Source organism: Passer domesticus, chromosome 13 (assembly GCF_036417665.1).
Source record: "Passer domesticus isolate bPasDom1 chromosome 13, bPasDom1.hap1, whole genome shotgun sequence".
Lineage (NCBI taxonomy): Eukaryota > Metazoa > Chordata > Aves > Passeriformes > Passeridae > Passer > Passer domesticus.
In genome coordinates this window covers 14,098,944-14,118,713 of record NC_087486.1, presented here as the reverse complement: position 1 = coordinate 14,118,713, position 19,770 = coordinate 14,098,944, and the positions used below count along the sequence as shown (strand labels likewise).

At 41.4% G+C, this 19,770-nt stretch overlaps 1 protein-coding gene across 2 annotated transcripts in view; it reads left to right on the top strand.

Moving 5' to 3' along the window:
• The window catches only part of SLIT3 (slit guidance ligand 3), a 474,203-nt gene that overhangs the window by 350,528 nt on the left and 103,905 nt on the right, over nucleotides 1-19,770 (top strand). For both annotated transcript variants that reach the window (XM_064388141.1, XM_064388139.1), the window contains exons 16-18: nucleotides 8,901-9,051; nucleotides 10,193-10,267; nucleotides 18,012-18,155. In XM_064388141.1, coding sequence (XP_064244211.1) covers nucleotides 8,901-9,051; nucleotides 10,193-10,267; nucleotides 18,012-18,155 — 370 coding nt within the window. The remainder of the gene's footprint in view (nucleotides 1-8,900; nucleotides 9,052-10,192; nucleotides 10,268-18,011; nucleotides 18,156-19,770) is intronic.

The window sequence follows — 19,770 nt, the reverse complement described above, 5'->3', positions numbered from 1 at the left end:
TGTGTTTCTACAAACATCACATCACAAAAGCTCTTTATCTTCTAATTCTTGGAAATAAGACTTTTATCAAGAAGATTGATATTTGGAATACTCTGAAGTGAGCCTGTCTTATTGCTTCCTCCTGCATACATTGTGTCTAACTGCCTTTAATTAGTTACTTCAGTTCCAGACAGTGCTATACAATCAAAAGGACAGGGGAGAAGAGGAGGAGGAAAATGAACCATCTGCCAGCATTATTTTCTCCTTTTTGGGCACTACTTCTCATTAACCCAAAGCAAAGGCAGCCTTTTTGGGTACATTTGGGTCCAACAATGGCATATTTAGGGCTAGTGTAATTTCTCTCATGTTATTCACAATTATTACATGGTGATGTAGCTGCTTTTTGTTCACTCATCATTTTTAAGGCATTTGATAAAACCTCACTAATTGCAGCTTTTCTCCTAAGTCTTTATGTTCTTTTCCAGTCTCTGTCCTCGTACACTCACCTTCCTCAGGTTACCTGTCTGCTTTGGAACAGACTTGCTGTTTCTTGTAATCACCTCAAATTCCCCCTCTCTTCTCTGCATTGTTGCAGCTTTAGAAGGACAGAACTGCCATGGATGGAGTATGGGGAGCACAGGCTGCATGTCAGGACCTTTTCACACATTTCATGTCCTTTGGCCTCCTTGGGTTGTCCCCTTCTCTGCTCCTAGGGATGTGTAAACACCATTTAAGATTTTTGAGCTCTCAAACTGAAAGCTGCAATGCATTGCTATTCCTCAACCAGTCATGAAAGGCAGGTGAATTTAACCCAGATCTTACATAATTTATCTGATTGAAACACCCTCCAGTTGTTCCCATAATTTGCCAATCACTCTGATGACAACTTTGCAAATTCCTTTCATTTTTAATAAGCAAATAGTCATTTACAGACCACGGGCTCATGCTCCTGCCTTTAGCATTTCTGTTTGATGGAAAGCACAGGTATCCACCTGCTCCTGCCTGCCTTGTTGCGGTGCTGCAGGGACATGTTTTTGGGGATATGGTGATCCTGCCGTGGTGTGTGGGGCTCCAGCAGCTCCTGAGAGCCTCTGGGTTTGCCCTGGGTGCTCCAGACCTGCTCAGTTTACTGGGAAATCTCATCTGAGGCCAAGCTCCAGCCTTTTCTCACCATGGCTTTGCCCTGCTGTGAGGGAAAGGAATAGGAAACACTGGTTATGACTGGAGAAACTGCATTCAGATTTCTGTCTGTGTTTTGGTTTGGTTTCGTTTTGGGAGTTTTTTATATGTTTTGGTTTTATTCGGTTAAGTTCTGTGTGTTGTACTCCTTCTTTCCCCCTGAAAGACACAAAGACTCTGCAGAACTACCTTCAGAAACCCTCTGAATATACCAAAACTGAGGATATGTTTGTGGTGCATAAGAATTATTATTATCTGAATGGAAGGTTGTTTAACACCAATAAATCACCTGCAGATTAAATGCTACACAGAATTTGTAATTAGGAATATGAATTTTTCATGGTACACTGAAACTGAGTGTATTTGGGCTTTGGTTTGCATGAATTCTTCCTGAAGCTGAAGTCATTAGAGAACACAATACAACTGCTATGACTAAGAGTAAAGGAGCTGGGTTCCCTTGTACTGTGGAAGTGTTGCTGTTGCTAAATTAATTTGACTGTACTAGATACTGATTATAGCCCTCCCTTTTCTGCACATCTTTGACAGCAGTTCTGATATTTGTGTTAAAATTTGTGCCAGTTACTGTGAGCCTTCACTAGCCCTTCACAATGGTGAAGGGTTCTGGCTCTGCAGTGGGAGGAAAGAATGGAAACCATTTCACTCAAGGAAGCATAAGCTGAACATAAAGCAGGTGGGTATATTTGGCAGAGTATGGTTCTTAATAAGAAAGTGAATTGATGTGTTTCAGTTAGAATGTTTATTTTAGGCTCTGCCTCATTTTATTTTTGAGTTGAATTAGTCTTCAAAAAAGCAAAATATCTGAACAGCTTTGTTACCCACCAACATCCTTATTTGCAATTACAGTACAGAGGCACTGGGAAGAGGGAGGATGATTCTTGAGTCACAGATGCATCCATACCACGTGGGCATCCAAATATCACAGTTATCCTGGATTCCCCATGTAGGCAGAGTGCAGGGCTGTGTAGATTCCTCCCTTGAGATCTGAATTGTCCTCTTAATTAACTATGTCAGAAAGCTGAGGGATTGATTGCCCTTTTCACCTCAGAAATTACGGTGGGACAAAGTTTGCTGTCCTCTGATGCTGCCATTCCTCGTGTTGAGGTTAGGCTGAGCAACACCAGAGGTGCCAAGGCAGCACTTTTTGTGTGTGTAGTGGTCACTTGAGTGGGAGATAGAAAATAACTGGGGATGTGCTGGCATGAAGAGAGCTTGTCAGCTAAAACCAGTGCAAGGGTGTTGGTGCTGCAATTGGACAGCAAATATTTAATTTATTCTGAGACTGCAGCACTCCCCTGAGGTGCTGCAGCCTGATGGGACAGTTAAAAATTGGGTCCTGTGTATAAATTCTTTACAAACTGCAGTTTCAGTGACTGATTAACAGAACATGGATTACAAGAAGTGAATGAACACCAGGAGCAAGCCAAACAATGCTGCTTGTGTGTAAAGTATCTAAGGCAGAGGTTTTCATGGAAGCTGGCACATAGCTGGAGATGTATTTCACTTTTGAACTTCTTTTTTGCAGACCTTTATGCAGGATGATCTTATGTACATCCAAAGGCTTATGGAATTTATTTAAATGCAATTTATAAAATAGTGTGCTTTCCTGGTATTTCTGCTCTCCTGTATTCTAGGGACATAAATTAGGATTTTGACAGATTTCTTTGTGTGCTGGTACCTCTTGTTCATTGCAGCTGATGATTAGTTTAGGCAGTTATTGTAAGTGGTGTTTAATTAGTGCAGCAAAGGAATAGAGACTTGTTCAAAATATCCTCATGGGGTTTCTCAGGAAGGTGTTTGCAGAGCTCAGACTGCATTTGTTTCTAGTAGGACTGAAAGAGTTCATTGACACTGAAATGACTGAATTTATTACATATATCCCACTTAATACTGTAAATCAGTATATAATATAAAAGTCTTTGGAAGATATGAACTGTTACTTGTCATTGTTTAACAGAATACTGTGGATTAATTTGTTTGAAGAGCCCGGACCAGAATTTCTGCTTTAATAAAGCAGTGTAGGAATAAGGATATAGGATTCTACATCCTTCTTCACTGGAGTCATACAAAATTATTGGCAGGAATTCTCCTTACAGATATAATTTCTAAGTAAATGAGGTGTGGATTCCAGGGTTATGCATACTTTGAATTAATCAGGCAAGAAAATTAACGTGGTTTGGTGCCACATTGCATGAGTCACAGAAGAAAATTAATAATCTAATGTTTTTATCAATTCAGACTCTGGCTAGTTTGGCATCTTGTGGAGATTGAAGATTTGTGTTAGGTTCTCCTAAAAAACTTCTTCCGTTTATTTCAGTTTATTTCTTAGACTGCAAAATCAAATTGCCTTACTTTCATTGCTGAGCCAAACCCCCAGTGTGGGGTGGCTAAGTTAACACTGTGCTGATTTATTTCCTGAAGTTCCCAAGTAACTCAGTGTTGGCTTTTCTGCATAGCAGTGCTGGGTCATGGCAAAGTGGGGAAGCACAGACCCCTGCTCTATTATCTGTCATCTCTGCTCAAGCACTTGCCTTGTTCTCCATGGAGGTAATGAATAATCTGCTTGGTGCTGACTTTGTTCTTTGGGCAAATCCCTTACTAAGGAAAGTGATTTGTATGTAAAAGCACAAGCACTGACCTTCACTGAAGTCCAGCAGAACTCTGTGAGCAGTTGCAGAGGACAGCCACTTCCTCTCTCATCTGGGAATCCTGCAAGAACGTTTGAGGTGTGACTTTCAAAATCATTGTCCACTGGCACAGCTCTGCAGACAGTGGAGTCAGGGAGAGCTTTATTCCAGTGGGAGCAGTCGAGCCTGAACTGAATGTTCTGCTTTATATGTCCAAGTTGCAGGAATGAGTTACAGGATGTCGGAAATAGAGAACGCTCAGCTTCCATCAGAAAATGATGTACAAAACCCAACAAATATGCTCAGAAACAGACTAACAGAATAACAGAAAAGGCTCTCTGTGTCTGCAGTAGCATGTGTGTGCTGCTCTGCTGGAAAGTGCAAAGGAAACCAAAAAAAGAAGAAAAGAAAAGCAGTGGCAATTCCAGATTGTCAGTCTAAGTGCCACCAGCATGAAGGGCCTCGGGGAGCTGAAATCAGGCTCAAAGGGCACTTGGGGAGCATTTAAGGCCAGAGCTTGGCCAGCAGCTCAGAATCTGCTGTTAGTATGGGCTGCGGTATTTCTACGGTTTGATTTAAATAAATGGAGCAAACCTAAATGGCGTTTTTACTGAAAGGAGACACCAGGAGAGAGTAAGTAATAAAAAGCAGCACAGATTGGGCATTCAGTGTGTGGTGGGAACTGCAGGTGCTCTCTGGAAGGAGAGGACTCCTCTGGTGGTGTTTCCTGTCGTGTCAGCTCTGTCTCTGAACTCGCCCGGGCTCTGTTCGTGTTCACTAACCCCAATTGTGCTCCAGGGTGTTCCTGCAGTAGCATAAAGGATGACCTCTTGTATCCAGCACCTTTTTGCATGGGTGGAGTGGAGAGCAGCTCTCCGTGAACCTTCAGCTTGTGCTTCTCCATGCTGCTTCCTCTGAACGCTCCTCTCTCTCTGGCGCTGCCTAACTCTGACTCTGGCTGTCCATGGGGTTTTCCTTTGTGCTTGATCTAACCATGTGGTAGAACAATACAAATGGAACATGGTTCTGTCAAGCACCATGGAAGGCTGCATACTCCCTGCAGCATGGCATGCCTGGATACTTCTGCTGGGGCAGAAGCATCAAAAGGTGAGAGATTCCCTTTCCCTTTCCCTCTCTGCACCGTGGAACTGGTGAAGTGTTGCTAACCAGGCTCCCAGGGAGCCACAGGGATGTTTGCACAGACTTTCCACAGGGCTTGCATGCAGAATAACCATTTCTAAGTAATTAATCTGTTTAATTGCTCTCACAATGAAAGAGTCAGGCGTTCTGTTGGTTGATAATATTCAAAGGTGATTCCAGCCATACCTACAGAGATTAAAAGTCACGTTTGTCTCCTTACCCTGTGCATAATGTAAGCTGCATCTGTCTGTTTGAGCTGTCCAGTGAATCCTTCTACTTGAGATGCACTTTGGATGCTATTTCTGCAACAAGACACCTGCCACTCAGTGTAACTTTGGACCTGTTCTTAATGTCCTGGCATTGCATTGTCAACAAATATAATTTTAAAAAGCGTCAGAAGAGTCTGCAAAGCATTGTTTTTCATCTCTTGAAAATGGCATGGCTAACACGGCCTGTTTGGGAACACCACTATCCAATAATTCCAGAGGGCAAAGCTGAGTCAGCAAATCCAAATGGGCCACTTTAGCTTTGACAGCTTAGACAAGATCTTCAAAATACTTGTGCCCTAACTCCCCCCCTACACAGAGATAATGACTCCTTTTCATAAAGGACTTTGAGAGTCTCATACAGAAGTTTTCTTACATTGAAATATTTCCTTGTCTTGCAAATTTGTCACATCTCTATTGTGGAGCTGTCAGAAGAAGGACATGCAGGATTCTTAGATTTTTTTCTGCAGTTACTGATAAAAATTAACACTAGCAATGTGAAATTATGACCAAAAATTACACTTCTTTTTTATTCCCTATGAGAATTGTGATCTCGTGGTTGTATGAAGAACTTTTGAGATTCCTGGGTTTTTCATTCAAGTTTTAGACCAACTGATCTCAATGGTCCTATTTTTGGTGCCAAATTTGAGGCAACTGGATCATTTTCTGGAATGAATGTGTCAGGTCACTTTTGAGACAGCCTGATTTGTAGCAGAACAGATCCTCCAGAACTCCTTTTAAGTCCTTTGGACAAAGCTAAGTTTTAAAAACTGAAATCAGATTTTTTAAGCAATGCTTTAAAAAAAGAGAAGAACAAAAAGGTATTTCTCTCTGTTGCCTGATTCTCCATGTGGGTATCAGAAAGGCACAAAGAATGTTTGAGCACTTGGAAATGTGATGTTTCATTTTCTCAGTGCTGCTGTTCTGTGGAATGCCATGGTGTGTTTGTTTTATGATAATAAGAAATCACAGTACCTGATAGTAGTGTCACATTGGTTGTGAAATAAAAATGTTATCAGAGTAACTAACAAATCAAATAACTGCAACTGCCCTCAGTTACACACAGGCCTTGCTGTTGCCTTGGCTACTTGTTTTACAGCAAGCTTTAATTCTTCCTAATCTGGGGAATTGCTAGAGACTCCCAGGTTGTGTTCTGTCCTGCATCTCTTCTCTGTGGCTTTCCATGGATGATTTTACAGTGCACAAGAAGTATTCCATGCCTGTGGTGGTGAGCTGTGTTTCCTGAGTCCTGTTGTGTTCTCTCAGAGCCTGGCAGTCAGGAGGAATGGATATATATGCTTAAACAGCTCTGCAAGCAGATGGCTGCATTTCACATTGCTATCCCAGATGGGAATATCTTAATAGAGCAGCCACCTGTCCAAGTGATCTCAAGGCTCAGGTCAAATAGTGAATTTTATCTAGACTTTGGCAGGTGATTCCTGCTGTCTCTCAGGCTGAGATGGCTGAGTACTTGCTGAGCACACACAGGCTGTTGATTACTTTTGGTTCAGTGATTACCTGAGTAACTCTTGTTTAAACTCAAAAAGAAAAAAAAAGAAAAAATTTAAAAAAAAAAGAAAGAGAGAGAAGGAACAAAAAGTGTGAAGGTGATGTTTGCTCCCTTTCTCTCCTGCTGAGCTGAGGCCTTTCCCCTGATTCAGTGGTGGTAGCTGTGGACAGATGCCCAGGCAGCATCAACTTCTCAGAGCTGCTGCAGTGTGGAAGGTTGTGTGCCTCACCATCAGGAGAGTGGGTGCCAAGTCAAAGTGTCATAAAATTCTTTATTTGTTCAGCCAAAAAGCTTTAGAGAAAACAAAAAATGTATTTTTCTCCCTCCGATGTTATACACTGCTTTTTCTCCTTCATAAAGGATTCCACTCTCCCATCTTTTTTTTCCCATGGGAAGATGAATCTTGTATCCATCAGTAGACTAAAACTTTAGCTTAATAAATGTTTACCCTATGAAACTTTACGTTGTTTGTGATTATTTTTTTCAACAAAAGCAACAAAATTAGTAATGCTTCTTCAAGGTTAAAGTTGGAGATTTCCAAGACACTTTCTGATCACTGGCGGGTTTTTGGTGGGTTATTCAATATCTACTGTAATTGTAGCAGTTTTAGTAAACTCTGGTTCTGATAACTGTTTATCTTTGGTACTGTTTCCAAGGAATCATAAACTACCAAACATTCTGACTACCCAGCTTGGAATGTATAGGACTGGAAATAAAATGTTAGATTTTTTTAAAGGATAAGTGTTTAAATGATAATGGTGTGGGGAAACTCTCAGACTGTATTTTTATAATGCTTTAAAATGCCCACTGGTCCTAATACTTTAAGTGCTGTGCTATCAGTGAAGTTGCTCTTTAGATATATAATTTATAATAAGCACAAAAACCAGCAAAGAATTTAGCACCACTGAAGTAGTAAGGTACAAATCTGTATGTCAGTGTTCCCATAATCCAACTTGGAATTACAAAACTAAACCAAAGTGCGGCTGTGGGATGAAAGTGTTAGATTGCCTGTAGAATTGCTTTTTTTCACTGCATCACCCTGTGGAGATAATGCATAACATAAATTGAAATAATAATGGACTTAGGAAATGTCTTTTTTCTCTCAGAAAATAGTACATGGTCATAAAATGGGAAGTGGTGTATTTATCAGTCAGGAAGGGGAAGCAGGTGATGAATGTCATCAAGTCTCCATAAGCAAATATCAGCTCAGGTTTAAGTTTTTGTTGATGTTTTTGGATTCTGAAAACATTTGTTCAGCTCCTCTCTCTGAGAAAGCCTTGTAATTGACTTCTAAAAGTTTGGAAACCTTGAAAAATGCTTCTTGGTAATTACAATCCCTGGGCCTTGCACAGGGCTCCTGCAATGGCTCTGGTGCTTCTATTATGAAATACGAAGTGAGTGGGCAGGAGTTGCAAGGTGGGGGTTTGGCAGCACTTTGCTTACACACACATTTATTAATCCTCCTGGTTCCTTGAAGCACTGAGATCGAGTTTCCAACCTGCTGCTATTAAACGAGAAAAACCAAACCTGAAAAGGACAGATTAGTTCACTGAGCCTAATTGGAAAAGCATTTCATTAGAATGGGTCAAAAACCCAGTCAAAGAGGTCTGGCAATCACGGTGTAATGGTACATCAGGGAGTGCTTCTCACTAAGTATGCTCTACCCATTCCTTAATTAAAATGAAAATGATTTAAACTGCTATTACTTTCCTTGCTGTTTGTTTAACATAGTTAATAAAGATATCTAATTGTTGGAAAGTTGACAAGGTTGTCTAATAAAAGATTGCTCTGAAAAACAGCTCTAATAGCTGAGGTCTGAACGTTTGGGACTTCTAAATGATATCTTTAAAAGTCTTTTGTCATTTCAATTCTTTCATGAGATGCCTTTTCCTTGTTGCTGGACTAAATTCCAAATGGGAAAAAAGTGACTTTGCTGGAAAATCCCTTAACAGGTAGGCTTGTTAGACAAGGAATTATTCTGTTAAGGGGAAAGTGAAAAACCAGAGACAAGTCTTGGGAGCAATTTTAAAAATTGCTAAGCACAAGTCCTTGGCAAGTATTAGAAGTGTGTGCAGGAGCTGGGGATGACAGGAGGCAATGCTGAGGGTGGATTCCATGGTACCTCTGGTTGCTGCAGTTATCAACAACTGTTTGCTGGAATATATTTTCCTTTTATTGCAGGCTCAGAGGATTACAGAAGTAAATTCACTGGGAAGTGCTTCATGGACCTTGTGTGTCCCGAGAAGTGTCGCTGTGAGGGGACAGTGGTGGACTGCTCCAACCAGAAACTCACCCGGCTGCCCACTCACCTCCCTGAATACACCACTGACCTGTGAGTGTGCCTCTGCCAGGGGTGTTCAGCTGCACTTCTTGGCTTCTCTGATTTTTAAAGGCTGTAAAAGCGACTCAGATAATTAAAAGCACCTCCTGCTTTTATCCCCGTGTGAAAATGGGAAGCTAATTTTATTTCAGAGTTGCACCACAACTCTCATTTCCTTGGCATTTATGCCAGCTGTGGGGGTGAGAAAGGAGCCATGGCCCCGTGCACCAGCCCTGTGTCCTCCTCAATGCTGGCCAGGCCCAAGCTGTGTCCTTCCTGTCAATCTACCCTGGAGTCTCTGCCATTGTACCTGGCCATTTTTATTTAAGAAATGGTTTTACCCGTTTGAGTGAATCTGTGATGGGAGCTCATTGCATCTCAGCATTGCCTGCTACTTGGGTGGAGCAGGTCTTATTAAACTAATGCAACTTCAAGACATCTGAGTATGAGAAAACATTTTTATTGCTTAGCAACTGAAGATTCTGGTTCTTTTCTTGCACTAGTAGCCCCTTCAAAACAGAATTTTCTTTTTTTTGAGTTAGTGTTGTATTTTTTGTACTTATTTTATTTAAAACCTCATAAAAATTATTGATCTGAAGTTAAGAAAAAATATGAGAGACATTCAGAAACGCAGCAGAGACTCTACATGGCAAAATGGAGCTGTGTGCAATCAGAGAAGGAATTTTACATCCCAAGCCTGCCAAGACAGTGGCCTTCACATTCATTTTGAAGATCAGCAGACTTTTATAGGAAAGGACCTGAAATCAGAGCCCCTCTGGTTACATGGACCCCATCTCCAGTTGTGTGCCTGGTGTAGCAGAATGCACCACAGAGGTTCAGACAGGCACAGGAGGTTTGTGTGCAGTGGATTAGCTCAATAATTCCTTATCCCATGCATTGGGAGATGAAGGGGCTCTGACACTGTCCTTTGGCATTACACTCTTTAAGACATCCTGAGCTTTTACTGTAGATAGTCCTCTATGTCCCTTTTCCTTCAAAGCTAAACTCTTTTACCTGTAGGAGTCTGGGGGGATGGCACAGAGTGCCTTGCTTAACAAAGGTCATGTTATCTGGGTGGCAGCCCTGAATGTCACAGGGATGTATCTGCAGACATCTGTGAAGCATTAAATATCTCTTTGTTTGTTCCTCTCAGGCGTCTGAATGACAATGACATTTCTGTTTTGGAAGCTGTTGGGCTCTTCAAGAAATTGCCCAACCTCAGGAAAATGTAAGTCTGAGTTGCTTGTTAGAATGCATGCAGCCTTGGATTGGAAGGAAGGAGGGAGGGATGAGTTTTTATATTTAAGTACTGCAGTAGTAGAAATCACTTTTTTAATGTGAGTTTAACGAAACTGAAGGAGTTCCCTGTTGGATGGACAGCCACAGTTAAACCACCCTGACAGATAAAGACCCCTGGGCTGACATTTCAGTGGGTTTTTAAGGCTACATGTCTTAGTCTTTCACTCAGAGACTGACAGGAATTCTGTCCCAGAGTTTATTCCACTGTATGCTTATTGTTGGAGATGATTACGACATTAGGCATTTTGGTTTTGTCTCTCAAATGTATTGTGTGCCTCCAGCTGTGGTGGGGATGTTTCAAATAGTCAAAGGAAAATAGTATTACAAGATATGGACAATGGCAGCTTCTGGTGATCATTATTGGTTTAGAGAGGAGAATAAATTAGCAAACATATAGATCAGTCATTCAAATATAGCTGTATAATTCTGCTGACAGTCCTGGAACAGTGCATTGTATATATTTAATGAAAGCAGTGTTTTGGAAAGAGAATAATATGTCAGATACCTCCTGATAGTCTTCAAAATGGATCCTTCTGAAGTCGTTTAAAGTTTTAACCCCATGGACCCATTGCTAATGTCTCATTTAACTGTTTGCTTTTAGTAAGGTTTTATTGTCTGAATTAAGCTAATTTAGGGAGCCCAACCAAACCAGGCAATTTGTTCTGCATTTGTTTCACGTGGTTTCTGCCATCTGGAGCTTCCTGGCCATTTGAGTCCCTGTGAGATCTCGGGGGCTTTGGAGGCAACTGTAGTGGGATTCTTTTTATTTCTGCAAGAGTTTCAGATGCAGCACTGCAGGCTTGGGGTGGGGTTGTATTTGTGTAAGTACAGCCTGTCAGGCTTGGGGAACTAATCACAAACATTTGCCTCATGTTTTATGAATGATCAATAATTTGTAGCTACAGTGCACTCAGAAAATGATGTTGACATTGTTAAGTGCTCTGTTCCCTGTGTAAGTAGATAGTAAACAGGAATGAAAAATGCATGCTATATAAATGTATACACAAACTGGAAAGCATCTGTCCTCATCAAACCTTCAGGATTTATGTTTTGAAAATTGGAATAATTTGTTTTTATTTAAAACTTACTGTAGGGAAGTACAGCGCTGTCCCTCCTGTCCTCATCGATCACTCAGAGGGAGGGATGCCTCGACAGGGGCTGTATTTTGGGCATAAATCCAGCATGAAACCGTTGTGAGAGTGTTTTTGAGTTTGTTTCTTGTGAAACAAAAGATTCTTTTATCTGTCCTTGGTAGCTGCTGAGATCAGAGGTGTGCAGGAGCAGGTCAAACTCATGGCAAAAGGAAGCTGCACCCTACAAAGGGTTTCGTGCTGGGTTTAGTGGCAGCCTCCAAGCAGAGGCTCCTTACGAAATCTTTGTAGCTGAGCTCACATCTTTTGTTCTACCTGAAGCTCTAAAGAAGTTTTTGCATTTCAATTAAAGGGATTTTCTGAAAACAGTGGTTTTTCACGTGAGGAGACCAACGTTTCAACCACAGCTTTACTCAGTGGCCTGGTCCCTAAAAGAGCCAGATTGAACTTCTTTCCCTGTTTCTTCCATTTGGTGAAAAGAAGGGGTTACCAGGAAGAAACCAACAAACACCCCTTTCCTTCCAGTTATTATTTGGCCCTTACTAGGCCAAATCCTTCTGCTAATGAAAGGCCCCTCTCCACCCAGCAGGGGCAATGTGGCAGTGCCTCAGATGGGATTGCTGCTGCTCATGGTCCTAAAGCAGCAGCTCTGTGTGGCAGGGGGGGCAGGCACAGGGTCTGCACTGGGGCTCACTGCTGCTGCTAAATCAGAGAGGAAGTGCATTGATCCAATCTCCATTTTTTAGTGTGTATAGGGGACAAGAAACAGAACTGTTATTTGATTGACAGTATTGACTCTGTCTCATCATATATTCCTTGTCTGCTTAAGTGTTAAAGGCAAACAGCAGGTGGGGGAATCTGTCTGGAAATTGAATTGTTTCCTAGGCTTAAGAAAACAGCCTTGAGCTTTGCAGTGGCAGGGCATTAGCCTAAATAATACAATTTTTTTCTTTATTTTTTCTCTGAAATACTCTTTTTTTTTTTCTGAAATGAATCTGAATATCTGTAATATGGATATCTGAAGGGTATTTGAATGCTTTTCCTCTGGTTGTCTTTCACTTGAGTAAAGGACTGCTGACAGATCCATGCCAAGGAATTTGGAAAATAAACTTCATTTCAGAGAGCCATGGTTCCACTGTGGCTGGTAAAACTCCAGCAGAATTCCAGAGAGAGTCAAAATGATGGGGAAAAAGGGAAGTGTCAGACCACCTTTGCAACATGTGGTAGCACCAACCCCACCTCTAATATGTAATTGGCTGTTGTGGTGTAATTTGTCTGTAAATAGTCCTCCTAAGCTGAACCTTATTGTATGATGTGTCAGCCTAGGGTTTAATACATTTTAATGCAAAACAAAATTGAATTCTTGATATAAAAATGTAAAGGTCAGAGATACATAATGCAATGTGATGCCACATTTTACTTAGGAATTAAATAGCTAAGATTACCCTGCTAGTTTTTAAAAGGTTAACATATCTGCATGTGCCTTTTAAAAAATAATCAACTTCAATAATTAGCTGCAAAATCCCATATACACAGTATGGTTTTCATAACCTAAATTTTAATTTTCATTATGTTAATGCTTTTTACAGTAGAATGAAAAGATTGGTGTAGATTCTTCTAGACAGGTCTAATCCAGTCCAGAAGTAATTTATTGGGTTCTCCAGTGACCTCAGTTTTACTTTCATTGTGTTTTTACTGTGTGGCATTAGCTGATCTTGCCTGTGCAAAGGGAAAGCTGAAGGCTCTGAAGGCTGAAGTCCCATCCCACTGACTTCAGGCTCCAAGGACTCTGTTGCTGATATTTTGCAGCGGTTAGCAAAGAGCACTTGGAATCTGCCTGGAGTGCAGGAGAAATACAAGGATGCATTTCTGAGCTCTTTAGGAGTGGGAGCAGCTCCAGGACTTGGATTTTTGAGGGTGGCCTAAAAAGGCTCCAGGAGCTGCTGCCCTCCAGCCATGGGAGCTGGAAGCTGCTGCCTTTCACAGGGAATTATGTGTCCAGTGGGAGATCTTCTCACTCAACACATCAACGTCTCATGTCGGGTAGGGGAGAGGGGAGACATCCCTCTTCACAGAGGTGAAGTTTTGACTTTTGTAGAAGGAAGCAGTTCATTTCTTGCAGCAACCACCAAATTCGGCATGAAGAAAATGCTGGGAACCTCACCACTCCCTGGCAATACCTCAGCTGTTAATTAGAGAAAAAAACTTCCAGTGTCTGGGTACTCCCATGGCAGTGGGAGCCTGGAGGGGTCTCTTGGCCACGACAGGGTCAATGATCAAAACCCCCCAGGTATCTGACTCAGAAGGAGCACAGAGAGGCCCTTACTTGCTGAAATGGGATACTGACCCACAGGCAGAGGCTGGAGCCCCCACATGCCATCTCCAGAGCTTGCCCACTCCTCTGTGCCTACAGGAAATCAGTGGCCATTCCCACTGAAGTCCCAGCAGCTGTTTCTGCAGGGAAAAGAAATCAGCAATGAGCTCACATTCAAAATAGAAAGGTGAACTGCCATACTTCATGCACTGCTGGGGAGAAAGGGGACTGACCTCTTCTCTTGAGAACAAGAGTAATGAAAAATGTTTACCTCAAAACCTGAAAGGGTCATCTAACAGTTCATTCAGTTAAGTCTTGCCAAAGTTACAAAGTGAACATATAATATGGTCTTTATTATAAGAAATGTCAGGCTGTCTTGCCAATAGCTGGTACTGCCAACCCACCTTCAGCATGTAATTGCCTTTGGAGGCTTAATTTGGCTGTAAGTATTTCTGCTAGATTGAACTGTATGGAGTGTCAGACCAGGATCTGAATGTTTTACATGTGAAATAAAATTGAATCATGATAAAGTTTGTGGACTAGAAGTCAGCTTCAAAACCAGGATATCAGGTTTCTGGGGGAGGCAGGAGTGGTTTGTGCCCTTGGAAACAGCTGTTACCTGTTGTTCCTTCCCCTAAGCATGAATTTTGCCATGGCAAATGAGGTTGCAGTCATCTGTCGCTTGTTACACAGGAACAGACTTTATTTTCTGGAAATGGGTTTGAGGAGAGTGTTGTGCTTTTGGCATTTGGGCTCATTGTGTTTTTTGCAGCAAGGCCATCAATCTGCTCTGCTGGATGAGTGCAGGGGTGTCACTGAGTGCAATTCACTGTCTGTCTGTAGTATTTAAGGCTTTCAGTGCCATGCAGCTCCTGAGGAGAGCTGACACCATCAAACCCAGCCAGACCATTGGTAAAGGCTGTAAAACCCTCTCAGCATCCTCCAGGGGAATGCAGCAGCACTGGGCTTTTCCTCCTCACATGTGCTTAAAGATTCCAAGCACATCTCCAGCAGACAGAAATATTCTAGGGAAACCCCACTCAGGATGATAAAACTGCAGGGTTGGAGGTGACACCAAGCAGATCTCTCGTGGTTGCAGATCTCTCTCAGGGGTTTTCCAGATGAGAAGGTGTGTCAGTAACTCAGCAGTGGGGAGCAGGAATGCTGACATTGCCCCAGCAGATACAGCAGGGTGAATGCTTCTGTTAAGTGAGAATAGAATTCAGCTTGCTCTTGAAGTTATGAGATTGACAGAAATAATATTGTTATAAACTTCAGCCATAAAGTAAATAAAATGTGACTGAAAAGTGAGCTGTGTGAACAATGTCACCTTGATAGCTTCTTGATCTCGTCATTTCCTATTCACAGCCCCCCATAAAGCAGACCCAGGCTTTCTGAAAATTTCTTTTGACCTCTTGCCCAAAATAAAAGTCTGGAAATAGGATGAAATATTATCACCAGGGTAAATCAGGAAGTCCTTATGGAAAAAGCCTTCAGGAGTTACCAGGCTGAGGTCAGGCTGGCTCCCATTTGGCTCCTGCCAGAGGGCATAGGAGTCTCAAAACTCAGTTTATTTTCCACTGTCTTCCAGTATTTCAAGAAGAATCCCTGTAGAAGCTCAGTGTCACAAGAGGATGGGGCTTTTCTGTAGTGGGAGTTTGCTATAAACTGTCAGTAGGTTTTTTTCTGATAAAAAAATTCCTTGTCAAGTGTGATGATCGCATATAAAAGAATCTTTTAGAGCTGGGAAGAATGGAGTTAGAGGTCTCAGAGTTGCAGACCAGGCAGAAGGTCTGCAGTACTACAGTGCTTTCATTTTTTAAACTTTATACCAGCTGATTATTTTTCCTGGTAACTCTAGACTGAAAAGTATGTAATTTCTCATGTTTATTATTCTAGCTGTTCAGACTTTAAGAGGAAACATTTTTTTTCCCCTTTGGTGACTGAATGTTGTCGTCTACCACTTTTTTTTTTTGTTGCATTCTGATATGGGAAACTCCAGTTCAGGAAGACAAATAACAAAATCCAGGTTGGCAGAACATCTGCTTTGACAATACTCCAGGCAGGATTGCAGGACTGTAACATCTTTACCTATTTATTACTGCAGAGCTTCTCCTTTCTCTGCCTTGCAACTTTGATTTCAGCATAATGTTGGATTTTCAAATCTTTTGCATGGGAAAGGTATTTATAATTGGCTTCTTCTGAGACTGCTGGCATATTTATGGGTAATTCTGTCTTGCTGAAAAGATCAGGCATTATTAACTCAAATGAGCAGAGTTGCCTATCTGCTGAAGTCCTTTGGCAGCAATTAAAATTCAGATGTTAGCACTGTATAAAGGTGCCAATTCCTTTGCAGATGTTGGCCAGCTTTTGTCTCCAATATTTGCTCTTTTCTGCCTTCAGTATCTAATAGACCATTAAGATTGCCCCCATGTTTTAATACATGTACCTAAATATCTTTTATATGGCAAAAAGTAACTTATAAACTTTACAACTACAACTGTAGGTCAGTTTGCAATCTGCAAAGTCTTTGTCTATTACAGTAACTCACCCTCCCTTCCCACCACAAACATTTTCTTACTTATTCTGTGCAAATATGCATCGTGGCATGATCTTTACCAGGAGGGGCATCTTTGGGAGCATTTATTTATGCCAGCATTCAGAAGAGATGCTGAGCTATAAACATTTCCACTAAAGAAATAGCTGAGCCCCAAAATTAAATGCATATGTCAGAATATCCTCCCTTGACTTGCTTTGACACTGAACATAAACTCTTCATGTGAGCGCTAGCACAAAGCACTAAACTTCTGGAAAGAGAAATTTGCCTGTAAGTATTTCTAGATGTTTTTATGTTATTTTTGGCTGATTGCTGGCGTGCTCCTATTCTTTCTGATCACAAGAAAGCACAAGAGGTGATGGGCCACATGCTGTAGGGCCCACTCTCCGACAGTTGTTCAGCAGACATAAACCAGTGTACTCCAGTTTCCCACATGAAACATATTTCCAAGGCTCTTTTTTTTTTTATTTTATTAAGTGATGACTTCTGAAAAGAGCAAGACCCACATTATTTCTATCTGAGGCCAAGCTGTCCTCTTTCCATGTCTTCTGTCAACTTTTATCCCAGTAAGATTGCCAGCTCTTCTGAGCAGAGTAGCCCAGGTGTTAATCTGATACCTTGTCATTTGTTTTATATCACCTGGAATTGGATTTTGAAACTATTACTCATGCTGTGTCTGTACTGGGATCATTTTTGGAATAATGTGCTATTCTGCATGAGTAATGGTGTTGGAATTTAACATCTTCTTGGGACCAAGAATATATCTTGTACTTTCTCCTTTTTGTTGTAGACAGTAAAACAAAGACCAATGTTTCCTGTCATAGACCTCAACAAATAGAATTATTCATCATAATATATACAGGACATCATGGGAGATATTTGAAGGACTCAGGCTCAAAGTTTTAATGTGTTTAAGGCCTTGTATATAAATGTTTTAAATAATTAAATGCCATTTATTTTTATACATCTCTGATGGCACTTTTATCATTCAGAAGTTGTCTGTTCATGGGGGTTTTCACAAATATGAAATATTCAAAAGATTAATTTTGCATTTCAGGAGAACTTCATTTGACTTTGTAGATCAAAGTTTTCTAATGTGGATCTATAAGCAAACATCTTGAGACTGTATAGGCAGAGTAAATATTTAGAAAATAGTGCTGTGTATTGCAGTGGCTGTGAATTGACAATTAAGAGATACTTGTTTCATTTTGAGTGGTGTTTTTTTTTATTTAAATGCACATACTAAAGTTGGTATCAGATACATGGTACAGTGAACAAAAGTGGTCCATATTTCAATTTGTGGCAGCATTTCAATAGCAGTAACATAACTGACTCTTGCCAGATGAGCACCCACACCCAAGCTTTGTCCATAACTTCATGGACATGAATCAGATGCTGGAAACTCCCGCTTACTGTTTTCAGAAGCATGGATATGAAAGAACTACATGAGGAGTTAAAATCTGGTAGCTGCATTAATTTAAGTTGTCTTGATATAGCTGAAATAATTGTGGTTTTGATGAGTGCAAGGAGCTATTTGTAAGAACATAGGAATACCTTTGAACTTCTGGATGCGCTCCTTGCTGGATGAATAGATAGGTCTCTCTAGATAACCACTAAAAGGAACAAATTCTTCCTATCTCCCTCCCTCCAGTGTGATGTTTGGAATAAAACACTCCTGATTTTCTTATTGTCACTGGGTGTGTCCTTCCAGAAATCTGAGCAACAACAAGATCAAGGAGATCCGGGAGGGCACGTTCGACGGCGCCGCGGGCGTGCAGGAGCTGATCCTGACGGAGAACCAGCTGGAATCCGTGCATGGACGGATGTTCAGGGGCCTCACGGGGCTGAAGACCCTGTAAGTGAGAGAGAGCCCTGCCTCTGTTCCTCTCTGGGCAGGGTGGGAGTGCTCAGGCTCAGCAGTGCCTGCTGAAATATCTCTTATTGCACAGCCAGTGCTACTGCTGGGCCTTGAGGGTTTCAATCCAGCTCTAGTCCTGGGCAGGTTTGAGATTTATGAGCTATTTCTGTAAAAGGGACAGATTTTCACAGGACTGACATGATGGGGAGCCTGTCATGTGTCAAATATGTGCACTTCAAGTCATTTAATGCTTTTATTTTGGTATTTCCTGTGGAAACAAGACATATAGGAACATGTTTACTGTCTCTTTGTCCATCCTCCCACTGTTCCTCCACCCAAATTGGAGCTGTGCTGTAGAAAGAAAGCACTTGACTATGTGGGGCTGTCCAGAAATAAACTCTAGGAATCAAAATAAAATTAAAATCTGCAATTTATTCATTAGCAAAAAAATACTACTTATGTTGCAAGGTATCATGACACAATTAGTACAGTCCTTACTCAAGTGTAAAAAGAAATTCAAGTTTCGTTTCAAGGACTTTGTTCTGTGATGACAAATATGGAACTTTTGCTGTTCCATTAACATTTTTTGTGGTTACAGCCATCTGTTCTTCAATTTAATGTATGCACTTTACTAAGGGATTTGAAAATACTGCCCATAGATATTAAATTAATTTTTATACTGTAAAGCAGCCTGTGGCAGTGCTCCTAAACAAAATTCAGCATTTTTTAATAAAAAGATGCTTAACATTCAAGCTATCCTGCTGACCTGACCTACATTTCCCCAGCTGATAAAGCAGTCTAAATATACACAGCATGATATGAGGATTTGTGAGTCTAAGTTTTCTTTCAGAAAGGGCACACAGTGCGTGGTGAACCATGATATGAAACCAAAGGGTTTGGCTTGAGGGACATATATTGCTATCCATTAATTGACTTTCTTTCAGCATTAAAATAGTAATCTTTTGCAAAGGGGCTGCATTTGTCAGGGTCATGGTCCAGCTTTTAAAGGCTGTATGTTCCTGCAATGTAAGAAATCACTGTGCAGGATACATTGGCATTCAAATTCATCCACCCCATCTTGCAGTTCTGCTGCCTGATACATTCCATACAGGGCAGCAGAAATGTTCCCTGCTGCTCCCGAGCCACTAAGGGCCTTATTCCCTCATTTACTGCCTGTTCATTTTAGAGCCTGTGCTCTTGAGCTGCCAAAGGTGTGTCTCTGTGCCCTGTGGGTCTTTCCTGACACAGTTTCACCCCAGCTGCAATCCCAAAATTACAGAGACCGTGGTGCCTCTGGTGGTAACTGCACAGACCAGTGATGCAAAAGCAGCACAGTGTTCAGCCCCAAACAGGCAAGGTCTGTGATGTCACTGTCAATGTTTTCCCAGCATATCTAAACTCTCTCTGGTGATTTTCAGGTAGCATTGATGTAGCGTTTCAAAGGCCAGCTGGCAGATACCAATCTAAGATTTAAATTCAAACTCCTGAGAGAGTCTGAGTTTCCATTGTTCACTGCATGTGTTTGATACCCAGCAGTTAACCCTCCTCAGTTTGGAGGATCAATTCACTGCAGCAGGAGCTGCATGTATTTTGTGGGTCTTTGGTAGTGTGC